Below are 13,400 nucleotides of genomic sequence, written 5' to 3'. Positions count from 1 at the left end.
TTGCCCGATAAATTCACTCGCATTTGTTTATAACTTCAAAAAATCTTAGACAAATATGTATTTGGTATAATATTGGTCCACTTATATACGTTCGGTAAAGTACGGAATTGTAAAAAATATGAAAGGTAATCCACACCTTTATATATTTGTTACTTTATGTTTTGTACTTGTTATAAATTTCCCATTCATATATTTATCATGCAACATAATTATAATTTTAAATAATAATGATATTTCTAATAATAAAAAAAAAACTATAGAATCACATATTTATTGTTTCTTTTAAATCTAATAATATTAGCGAGTTTTAATACATCATAATCATTGCTTATTCCCAATTAGGTAGGTATATTGTATATTAGTCGTATAATGACTAAAATGAAAACGTTTAACATTGTGGTGTTGCCGCACTTAACCTTATCACCTTCATTCAAGTAATTATTCATCTGTCTGACTATGATTGTTTTGTCTCTTGAATATTAACTATATGCAACATACATAATTCAACAGTGACCTTTTGATTTGCTCTATTAGCATTTATGTTTTTAAATATGTATTATAATAGGCAATGTTGGCGTACTATGTGTACTCGTACTACCAGTCACGAAGCTCGATGTTTATCGCTCGAGTGAACAAACAATCTGCATAATTTATGTTATGGTTAGTTTATCGCGTTTTTAACTATGCTTATTACGTATTCAAATTTTCATTTTACACTCGACGTTGATGGATTCTCATTGCATAAAATTTACCATAACCGAGATTAAATGCGTTGGTATTTACATACATTTTACATTAGTTTATAAGGATGATTATTTTCAATTGAATTTTAATTAGTTATTAGTTAATATGCCGTAATAAACATATACGTATTTTTTATATCATCTTTCTATGGCATTGTTATCGTGCACAAACTACAAACTCGCAGCTATACCTGTGGATCGGGGGAAAAATAGAAAATAGATAATAATACTTTTCACATTTGTAATATAAATTAGATTTTTTAGTAATATCCATTCTAAAAAACAAAACTACAATAAAGTTTGTTTCCTTGACACTTCATTCACTAATTCTTAGTTGGCTGAAGAGAGAGAGATGATCAAGGAACTCTTGTTCCTTGATCATAAATATGAATATTAATAAAGAGCAATTTTTTTCTACGTAACGTTCAATTTCAATGCAGTTAAAGTGATAATGAAGCTAAAAAATAAAAGTAAACTGAGTGTAGAGACACACACAGACAGTGGAGTAGTAAAATAACAATCGTGATCTAAATCTGAATAGATACTAGCGCCTACTCACATTACTGAACAAACATAATGAATTTAAACAGTTTTCCTGATCAATTCCGTAATATGTAGGCGGAGCTAGCTTTACATCAGCAATGGAGTATAGTTGGCACTCGGAAAATTGTAATTTAGTTGAAATATAAATTATATTTCATTCGGTGTTGAACGTGTCAACTTTAAACGCCCAACGAACGAAATGACAATGACCCGTATCGTTCATTCGAAAATTATATTGCGGCGAGACTTCATTAAAAATAATTTACGGTCTCAAATAGAACGCGTTTATACGTTTTGTATGCGAGGGGCTCGATTATGTTAATTTGTTCACGATTCACTTCGAATCTGTGAATAAAATTAATGTGCATTTAAACGGAAAGTACGAACAAAGCCAATAAATACGTGCGGCTCGGTAACAGCTATTTATCATTTCATTTGACCGCGTACATTATTGTTTATCGTGTTAATTTTATTTGTTGCTCTGCGACTGGTTAGCGGCTCGTCGACTAATTATAATTATACGTTATTATTGAATTTGCTCCGCGCTGAAAATGTGGAAACTTTTTTGACGATGCGGAATGTGAAATTGTGTAACTGAACATAACTTGTTGATAGATAAACATCATTATCAAATGTTAATAATTAATAACGTGTATAAACAAGTCTCAGAATTAAATTAATTAACTCTATTAGGTATGGTTTATTAGCATATCAATGTCTACATAATTTAACTTTTATCGATGAACTTTGTCTCAGTTTTATGATAATTAATTTACAGAGAATTAACGATTGTCCTCAATCCAATATCTTTATTTGGCATATATTATGTTTCAGACGGAGATAGCAAAAAGACTAAATGCAATAATAGCTCAGATCCTGCCGTTTCTATCTCAAGAGCATCAGCAACAAGTTGCTTCAGCCGTGGAAAGGGCGAAACAGGTCACGATGACGGAACTCAATGCCATTATAGGGGTAAGTAAACTTTATACCTAATAATATTAATACTATAACAAGACCGTGTTTGTACTCTGTATTACACAGGATATTTTAAACATTATAATGATAATCTTAGAATAGAGATGTCTATTTAAATGTCAAAATACAAATAGTTGAAATATTTTGTGTTTGTGCACGTATCCCGCAAAAATTGATAGACAGATATCGATATCCAGTGTGGTAACTAACTTCACATATGAATCAATATATAGAACAATGTTACTATACGTTTAAATTCCTCTATCACACGGAAAAAAAAAACCTTCAAAACTCACGAGTATGACATCACTGTCACACCTAATGATCAATATACGTTATTACTTAATATCTGTATCACAAATTTAATTAACCATCTACTTCAGTTCAGTAGTCGTCTTATTTCGCAACATGATTCACAGACAAAGCAATCACGTCAATCACATTCATTCAACGTCAAGTGTATTCCGTAAACGCGCTAATTATTGAGATGACATGATATGATCTAGCATTCTTAAGACTAAGTGGGATAATAGAGTATCAAATTTAAAGTGTTAACTTATCGATTAAAGTTAATATTGATGGTAAACATCATTTTATAGTTTTATTGTATGTTCTATACGGGGTGAAATTAATATTATTTAAGCGTTTATAGAGATTTTACCTTTCTCAAAGATACGCCGAAAAACGACAAAAAATATTTTAGTTACCTGTACTTTGTGTTGTTTTCAGACCCTTGTGGTTTTGGTAGAAATCGTTTAGTTCTATCACTATGTATATCATTAAAATCCTTTTGAAAGTATAGACCTTACATTAATGTTAATAGCTTTGTCAACATCAATATCAATACTTTGAATATATTTTAGAATGAAAAAATATACAGACTAAAAATACAACATAGCTAAAATGAGCGTAGGCACGTGTAACTAATGTAAATACTGTGAAAGCACGGCTTTCAACAGGTCGAAAGTTCGACGGTCGTTAATTAAACGATCTAAGCCCGCAAGATTGTTGGAAGCAAGCCAACTACGACGAATTGATAAAATTGTTACAAACTACAAACGATTTACATAGAAAATTCTCTATATAATTTATTCGACGGCCTTGTAGTGAAATAGCATATTTTATGTGGGCAAGTAACAGTTGTGAACACCATTCCGCCATTCGCGTGGGTGACACGAGGTAACTAAACATAATTACTATGCTATTAGCGATTAGATACTTTACATTCGCGATTTTATCCAACCCAAACAGACTGGTGAATTAGAGTCTGTCTTCAAATTACACCTCTAATTAATTTCGCAACATACTATTTGTGTTTTTTGCTGGTAGGTGTCGTGAGCACTTCATTGCCGTCTATTATAAATTTCAATAGACACATTCACAGAGGGGTGCCAAGTCGTTAGTGCGACCTATTCTCGCGATGTGTTAACGGTTGGCGTTCGAAAAGTGAATACGTATAGCGCGGCTTAAAATAAATCACTTTATAGATAATGAGGGCGAAAATAAAGTGGCGGAACTCACTCGTCGCTAGTCTGTCTGTGGCCGATAGACTCTTGTGGATTGCAAAGGCTTGGCGGTGCGCCAACACGATCACACTTCACGTAATACCTACGACCGGCACGAGGAGTATTTCCTTTTTCGACCCATATTTTGAAGTCGTGATTAGAAATCTATTTTGTCTGTGGTTTGATTTATGTGACCTATTCATTCATGATGATTGATTGAGCCGTTAAAACACCGATATTTAGTAAACAAGTTCACTTTTACTATAATGCAAACAAACTCCAATACTTATGGTATCATTATTTTAATTACATTAATAACTCTACCTTCGTCGATGAATTTCTTGATGAAGGCCTCCTTCGACTTTACAATTTTGATTTGTTTTGCGCAATCGAATCCCAGTTGTGCCCTACGCCTTTCACGAGTTTCTATTTGCATCTTACCTTAAAATTGAAAGTGTTTCTTTAATAGAGATAATCAGCTTTTCAGCTGTATTAGAAAATAAAAATAAAATGGAAAGTACAACTTGAATAAATACTATAAATTAAAATACATAGATATACGAGTATTTAATAAAATGTCATAATTTTTCGTTTAATCTACAAAAAAGTAATAAAATTGTTTTGGTTAACACATAATGAATAATTTTTTGCGTTTATAGAGGTAGGATTCATCTGGATTAAATTTAGAATATTGTGGAGTGAGAAAATGAATTAAATATTTAGTACCAATAAGGTTGAAATTGCAACTAACATTTCCCTTACCTACCCATCCCCACATTCCGACCATCGACTGCGGCATAGATTCAGTGATAAACAAAGTTACATTCTTTTCAATGTTTTTTGTCATCACTGTTAGGGAAATACGTAGATACCTACCTACTTGGCAAACGTTTGTTACCTTTGAAAATTATCAATATTAACACCTAATGTGGGTTGTAGCATTTGGCTGAGGATCAACAATCTCATGAATTATTTACGAATGTTCAACAGTGTCTCGCTAATTACAATGCCTAATTATTGATATTGTATTAACATTTAAGGCGATAAGTTTACGTAAATATCATGATACTAATAATAATAAACACGTACATTATTACAAGTTATATAGCAAGCGTGTCACATTCGTTACGTGCTTCGTGAAACCCTTTTATTCACCATCTACGATTGGAAAACACCCAAACTATAAAAAATACCTTAAGACCCCAAAGTATTTGCCGAAGGTTCGTCGCCCTCAACCGTGAGGATTTACCTACATGTATAGATTACCGAACAGCCTCTGAGACACCGGCAAAAACGCAATATCGCTCTCCCCCTATAAAACACTCTAATTTAAATAAAAAAGCGGCGCCACCTTCCGTATGTCGGTCCTTTTTTTATTACGAACCTTTTTTATTTTCGGGTCAGCTAGGGATCAAAGGGGCTCTCCCCCGAGAGCCGTGTCCGCCCGCGCCGCTCGCTTCTCTCCTTCTCGCCTCCGTCTGATTTGCGACGATTCCGCCGCGTTCCGATTTGTGAAGAGGGAATAGTCCTCGAATTGGGGACTGTTTGCCTGCCTATTAAAATCACTTACCGTTTTGAGTGCTCCGTTTCGTAATTTAAACGTTTTGTTTTTTGCTAAATCTTTATTTACAATAGACTCACTCGCCTCAAGTAAGTAGTCTGCTATTATTTCTAATCGAGTTTTGATATTATATACAATGTTGCGATATTAATAGTGTACTACTATCTATATAAAACTGTCTAAATACCGAAGTTCGTTCGCTAACAATACAAATAGGTAATCAATTAGCCTTTTCGGTCAACCGAATTACAAATCCGAAACGGCGTGAATGGAATTTAGGGGTGGTAGATAACGTGGCAAAACTGTTCCCCCATTGTGTTTACGCGAAGTGCGTGAACTCGTCGTCAATAGGCGGCCGAGTGTGGAGAGTGGTGTATGAGCGTGGAGCGGAAAACTCGACGCTCAGCTATCGGTGTGACGGTGGGTAAATCATTTCTCGTTCTGATTTTATTCCGCATCGTTGGTCCCATAGGGCGGCCCCCACCAATATAATATATAGCTTTTAGATATAAGCTTCCCTGCTCTGGCTATATGTGGCACAAATGTTGACATTGAAACAATATTCACGTAATATCTGTTCCGACAGATCGATACGAGACGCGAGACGTGTAGGCCCATATCATAAATACACATATTGAAATCCGATAACAAATCTTATTCCAATGTTTACGATGTGTACATTTTGTAATTGAAAAGCCGTATCGTTGACATAAGCATGTGGAATAAACAAGAGTATTATGTGTATCGTTTATGCAACATTATCTAGAGAGATAGGTAAGCAAACAAGAGCGTTCGCTGTCTAAATAGGGCGTATCTGTTTCGCCGTCGATAGCTTTATAAACAAGCGAGCCGTGAAAACATTTCTATCTAGTTTACGCCGGGTGTCGCGCCCTCTGATAAAAATTACGACGGGAATAAATCGGGGTGCGGCGCGGCCGGGGACAGGCGGGGAAACATGAATTTGTCATTTTTTCCCAGGCACGTTCGCGACGGTGATAAATATTGCATTGCAGGCCCTTGGCGTTTCTTGCGTGTCGTCGTCGCGCCGCTCCCCGAGCGCTCCAACGCCGCCGATGCGACGCGACGAGCCGCATTAACTTTTCCCCTGTCGCTTAACCGTAGCTCCTTGTTTTTCAACGCGAGGAAGTGAGTTAGGGGCCATTCTGTCGTCGCTTCCAATGAAATTATGTAATCAGTTTTACGACTCATCCGGCTCGAGTTTTTCGTATGTTTTTTTCTTTTTGTTTGAGGTTCTGATGTTGTTTGTCAAGTAAAGAGCATGTATTTTTTATCACAATAAAATGAACATAATTTTCTTTTGTATTCAGATTTACAATAGTAGGTGGCCTTTAGTTGTCGAATAAGAGTATTTTTAACCTACTTCAAAAAGGAGGTTCCAATTTTGTTGTATTTTTTTTATATTAGTTATCTCGTACCTTTGTCATTCCTAAACCGATTTGGAAAATTATTTTTTATTTGAAACAATATACCTATAGATTGGTCTCATAGAAATTTTATCAAAATCGGTTCTGTAAACAGTTTAGTTTTTGAATTAAAAGGTTTTGCCACCATTGAAATCAGTTTTTGTTTTTATGAAGCACAATTTAAATATGGGTTTAAGTGTCAAAGCCTGTGCGATTTTCATATGATTTATCCGCTGACGATAAAATTTCCCGTGGTGTCAACCACCTTTGTATTTCTTTTATAACAGTCAAGAGTCTGCGGTTGTGTGTGTAGACCTTTAACTAATATTTCTTCATATAGAAAAACATTTTGTACCGCTGATAGAGTATGCTTCTGTGCGAAATAATCATGTTTACTCAATTATAGTTTAAACAATTAAGTTAAAAGTATAACACGTGTTGGCATCGCGTGTCGACCCACTTCGAAGCTTCCTGCCTAATGGTGCGCGACACCCTACACCCTAAGCCTCGGGCGCCATCGCTACCCTGTCGATACACTACCCTGCTTGTTGCTAATATTAACGATTAGTATTAGACTATAGGTATATAAATAACAAAATAAAGGAGGTAGTTCTAATATATTTCCATACTAGTTTTTAACCGCGACTTGTCCCGCGTAATTTGAATATGTTTACTGACCAGGATTTATCTATCCCATATAACGAGTATATACCAATTTTCATAGTAAGTGAGTTTGCTATTCCTTGGCGATTAGTCAGCATATCCCGGTCACGCGGACAAACTCTGCCAGTAAAAGCTAGTATTAAATAAAGTTGTTGTTGGCGTTTGTTTATCCGCTTACTGTCATTTAGATATTTCTTACGTAAGGATTCTGCGTATACAGTAAAAATTGTACATGAAGGAAGCCGGGGCTGGTTCACTAGTTAACCAACATCGATCAAATGGATGTCGATAATTCTCTTTCTAGCTGACAGAGTCGTTTTTGTTAAAAAAAAGTAAAGTTTTGTTAAAATATCGTAGACACACGATTCCGTAGTCTAAATCTAATAATACTTGAACACAGTTTAATGTGTCAATGCATTATTTTGTTGTTCATAGGTTTGTAACAATTAAGGTCGCTGCTTTTAATCGTCGCAAAGCAAACACTTCTCATATATTTCATAAATTATATCTAATTTGTTATGTTAATAAAACTCGTATTAAAACAACTTCACTTCATATCGATTATGTTCTTATATGATTAAGGTACCTCGACATAAAGATAGAAAAAAAGATCTTGCCAATTACATCTAATAAATAAAGATAATTTACGTTCAATACGAATTACGAATCGTCTTTGCCGATCCATTTATATCTTGATCACGCCAAGAGGCGAATAATCAATTAACATTATAGATATGACTACACCTTGTGAAATGCAATGAGTTAATCCCATCCACCGACCGCTCGAAGCAATCACTGTAATAACGCTTTAATGCGTCTCTAACCGCGGACTAACTGTTCTTTAATTATTTAAGCATGTTACAATGGAACTTTCCTTCTCTCGATGGTTCCTATTAAATGTAGTTAATTGTGGGTTAATGTACACTGCACCATTGCTGTTTGTAATGGGTTGCACAATTAAATAAATTACACCAATAATACTTGACCATTATTGTAATCGTTCGTTAATCTCCTCATTACTATATAATTATATTTTAATGTTGTTTTTAGTAACACCGTGTCGTGAAACCACTGTACTAATGGTCCGATAAGCTAAGAAGTCAATAACACTATCTACTATTTACATTACATTATACTATACATTTTTTATTTTCATTTTGCTTATTCATGTAGACTTTATTACACTTATTTTACTAATATAATAAAATTGTAACTGAACCATGTCTGTACATGAAAAATATTTAAGAAAAGATAATTTAAGGGATCTTTATAAGACCAATATGTGTCAAAACCGTTTTTTTTATTTTTTTATTTTGCGTCTACCTGTCTGTCTATATGCTTGTTTCAGTATCACTCAAAATAAATCTACTGCGCCAAATTGGATGTGGTTTTGACAGTTGTGTTTCTGAAAGTCTAACTTAAAATTAGCTGTATGTTTTGTCTCGATATGCCATCCAGAAGTGGTCAATTTCATTGATTTTTTTACTTCTGAAAGTCACGCGTACCAAAAGGCTAGTCTCGTATATTTAAAAATCTTATTAATACTAACTAATATTTATAACTAAGATATGTATGTGATTCTGCAAATTTGACATACAATCTGCATTCATTATATTCATGAAGATATTTAATAGTAGATATAATCTTACTTTTGGCAACGTTATTATTTTAATATACATATATTATAACGGAACTTATAGTGTCCGTAGAATACTAGTATAAATAGCAAGAAAATGTTATGTTTTAATAGCACCAAAATCTGTTTACGTATAAATATCAGTGCATTTGGCGTGCGATATCCATTTATAAATGGTGAATAATATCGGCTCGTATAGACAGAGGTAAATGTGCCGTGAAAACCCGAACGCGCCGAAGCATTTTTCTCAACAAAAGCATTGGGTGGAGCGACAGCGCTCGCAGTGCTTACTGATCGCGATTCAAAGACACCCACACATACCTACTTCACTATATTTTTTGTGTGTGATTTACTATATATGTATACGAATATTTATACTTGTCACTGTATATTTTTTCAACTAATAAATACTAAAGTAAACATAATCAAAATTGTGTGTTGCTACTGCGAGCTACTCCTACCTACTAAGAATACGTTTGATAAAAATGCAAATAGAAATATTTATCTTTAAGTTAATAATAAATAAAATACCTCATCGCTATAGCTCAAAGTGTTTGTTTTAATTAAGCCCCAGGCCGTATAAAATTTAACTGAAAATATATCGAAAAATAATATCAAACCCCCTTTGTTGTCTTAAACGAAACTTAATCAAACTTTAATTTGGTTGATAATACAAACACCAAAGTTCGTGAAGAGATAAGTAAACGGATGGAAAAGTCGTTAGGGGGAACGAGTTTTAATCCAGTGAAGACTATACTTGCTTTAATCGCATCTAAATATGCGCGATGAAAAAATATAGCGTTGAGGTATCACGCCGTGACACCACGTTATTGTCATTCATAACAGGCGAGCGGGCGCGAGATTGGCGATGAGCTGTGGGTGGGTCTGGTAGGGCTCTGGAGTGAGGTGTAACGGTGTAAACGTGTGAGCGCGTCGTGAAGTGTACTGCTTATGGCGTGTGCTGTGTGTGAGAGACTTATTCGAGAACAAGCAGTGATAGGGCACTTTTATAATTTACCATAACATGGCACGAGATCGTACAATTTAATTGTCACGTTATAACAAGAGAGCAAAATGTATCAAATTATACATCTAGAAACGCTTTGAATTATCGTGATTGTGCATCAAAATTTAAAAGCATTTCTATACTGTTGCAAACATTTCGTTCTCCTACTACTTCGTGCTATGGTAAATTATAAAAATGCCCATATAAAAATATGACTAACACAAATTTATATTCATCGAAATTCATTAAATTGCCGAATATTCGTATTCGTCAAATATCATGATATTCGTAAATTAATTACACCTTCAGACACATTTAGTTTAAATGCAAATACAAACATTTACCTGCGTTTAAAAAACTGGCTCTCAAATCTCAGATTTATATAAATCAGTGTAAAAAAAAAATCTTAAAATAACTATTTTCAACAACTAATATTCAAACAATAAGAAGAAAATGTTTATCAACAAAAAAAAAATGCATATATTATATTTCTATTTAGAAATATTTAGGTACATAACTTGGTGTGTTTTCCTTTATCCAGCTATAGCAGAATCATATTTTTGTATTTCCTGTTTTCGTATTCGTATTAGTAAACTTCATTCATTGCACTACTAGTATATATGCAAGGTAGATAGGTACGGGATCACACCGCATATCACCACCGTGTAACGAGCAGACAACACTACACCAGCGAGCGCCTTTGATTATTTAAATATGTTGCGGGTCAATAGGCCGGAAATGATAGACAGTGTTATGTAATATAATGCCGTAACCACGCACACGAGTAAACACATAGCAACACCGCAAAGTGGCAGTATTGGTTACTAATATTAGATGTGTAGTCTGTGACAATTATTTAAAATGTACAGAAATATAGAAACGTTCTTCGACAATTACACATTGAAGAAACCGCTTACAAATTTTCGTTACGTCGACGTGATACCACATTGCGTTTGTTAGCAATATTTTGTGCAATTTTAAGTTTTTAACGTCTTACAAGATAACAACAACAATATTTTACTATAATATAATAAAATTACAATTAGACGATGTCTGTACATGGGAGATATTTAAGAAAAATTGGACTCTTAATAAAAGCAATAAATGCAAAATAAAAATTTAAAATTTTGTCTCTGTAAGTTTCAGCATCGTGTAAAAATTACTACACCAAATGCATACAGTTTTCATAGTCGTGTTCCTGAAGATCTGATTTAACAACTGGTATATGTTTTATCATGATATGCCTTCTAAAAGTGGTCTATTTCATAGTTTTTTCTATACCCGAAATCCACGCGTACGAACCAGCCGACAAAAAGTTAGTTAAATATAAACATAATACATTGGTTTTCTACTGTTTGACTAATCATTGTTTGAAATCTTTCCTTATTATTATATTAATATAGATTTAATTATTTGAGAGGGTACCTGAAGAAGTATTACTATTGTAACAGATATAAAATAATACAGTCATTATTTAGACAAGGTATGATAAATGTAATCGCCTGAGTTGAGTACTGAAATAATATTACAATCAAATTTAAATTGACAATTGTATGAATGTAACTAATTGCATATATGTAAGTACTGGATTTGAACTATAGCCTCCCACGTATATGAAGACGTATGTTATTGTTCTCACTGCTTCATATTACGTTCAATTTGAATGGATCTTATTGCATGATTCATGTAGTCATAATCGTGTTAATTTTCGTAGTATATGTTGATTAGGATAATTTGCAGATAAATTCCTTAAAACTTGAACCCACGCTTCGCCCACCACGATGTACGGAGAGCCGACGTATCTACATAGAACCTGTATAATGTTATGTGTATAGGTATTGTAATATTATTCGACCTCAAGAAAGATTCAATTGGATTGAATTCCAATTCGTCTAATCTTTTTATACAAATATTTGCACTTTGTTTTAAATTGTAAAGTTTCACACGAAAAATTTTCATTAAGATACACTCTAAAACCAAATAAGCTGAATTAAAAAATCCCCTTTCGTAAAAAAGCACTCCCAGCTAAGTGGCGCTCGCCACCTTTTGACACACAATAAATCACAGTCGTGAGCGGCCAATAAAAAATATGTTCCACCCTCGGCGAAAATCCAATTAATTTTCGGCGGCTAAAAAAAAGAGCGTGCTCGGCCGAGCGGAAAAAGCTTGGCGAGGCGGGGCAGCAGCGTAAATTTGGTGCAAAGCGTGTGCGGTCGCGGACGCGGAGGCGGAAGCGAGAAAATCTTAAGATCGCGACGTGAATGAACAGAGGGTTCGAAGAGCACGTGCCGTTCGCGCTCTCTTTGTATAATAATAACGTTAAATTAAACGAGATAGAAACGGGAAACGCGGGAAAAGTGGAAAAAGGGGAATAATGGAGGAGTAATCAATTTCGCTCAGTCGCCGCCGCCGGCGAAGCTCTCATTTAAAATTTAAAATATCGTAGCATGGAGGGGGCTCGTGGAGGACTTTTTAATTTGGCTCAGCTTCGTTTTAAAAATGCACGGAGCTCTGCGGTGACACATCAATTTACTTTGACTGTCAACACTTGAGTTGCTTAAATAGCGAAATGGTTCATTTATTTTGTATTAGTTTGCATGAGTTAATACATAGAGAATAGTACCAGTGGTGGATCTTAGAGCTAATAAATATTTTTGTTTGTTACAGCAACAAAGACCAGACCTGCCCCGGTTACTTCAACAGATGCACGCAGCACATTTACCAGCGCACGGAGCGCCACCGCTGCCGTTGCTTGGCCAAGGTGCATTACCTCCAGCGGGTTTGCTCGGCCTGGGTGTCCCACACCATCCACTTTCAGTACTAGCCAAACCACCTGACTTACATAGACCCGACGACAAAGGAAATGGTAAGAATCATATAGATACTGATCGCTTACAGATGTCATGTTTTATCATTATAACAAAAGCTTTGCACTTGATCTTAGTAATATAGTTCTCCAAATGATACAGTGGAATGAACATTGATAAATTAAAGAAACCCCCATAATAGATGATAAATTTCTCCAAAACGTTAACAAAGAAAAATAACTGTTTAAACGACTTCAAAAATTCCTTTTCAAATTTACGGTTTTTATTTTGTGGGTGAAGGTTTTTTTTTTCTTTACAGTTAAATCTTTGTCGACACCGATTTTAATGATTCTACTTTTAATTGATAGTTGTTTCGTGCTATTGTATTAGTCATATTTTTTAATGTACTTAATTAATTACTAATACACAATCTAAATATTAAAGAATGGCTATGATATGATATTCTGGCATGGTATATATTGAATTGGTCATAGAAAATAACTTCCTAAAAATCTGCAAAAGAAATCATAGTAAGTG

The 13,400-nt window shown here is 34.4% G+C and overlaps 1 protein-coding gene across 1 annotated transcript in view; it reads left to right on the top strand.

The window, feature by feature from the left end:
- The window catches only part of LOC113510628 (protein groucho), a 69,686-nt gene that overhangs the window by 30,434 nt on the left and 25,852 nt on the right, over positions 1 to 13,400 (top strand). Inside the window, exons 5-6 of the mRNA XM_026894093.3 lie at positions 2,121 to 2,258; positions 12,724 to 12,922. Of these exons, the coding sequence (XP_026749894.1) occupies positions 2,121 to 2,258; positions 12,724 to 12,922 (337 nt within the window). The remainder of the gene's footprint in view (positions 1 to 2,120; positions 2,259 to 12,723; positions 12,923 to 13,400) is intronic.

The sequence above is a fragment of the Galleria mellonella genome, unplaced genomic scaffold (genome assembly GCF_026898425.1).
Source record: "Galleria mellonella isolate WM207_F2 unplaced genomic scaffold, CSIRO_AGI_GalMel_v1 utg32, whole genome shotgun sequence".
Lineage (NCBI taxonomy): Eukaryota > Metazoa > Arthropoda > Insecta > Lepidoptera > Pyralidae > Galleria > Galleria mellonella.
The sequence above is the reverse complement of the archived record's forward strand: the minus strand, read 5'-3'. Positions and strand labels throughout refer to the sequence as shown.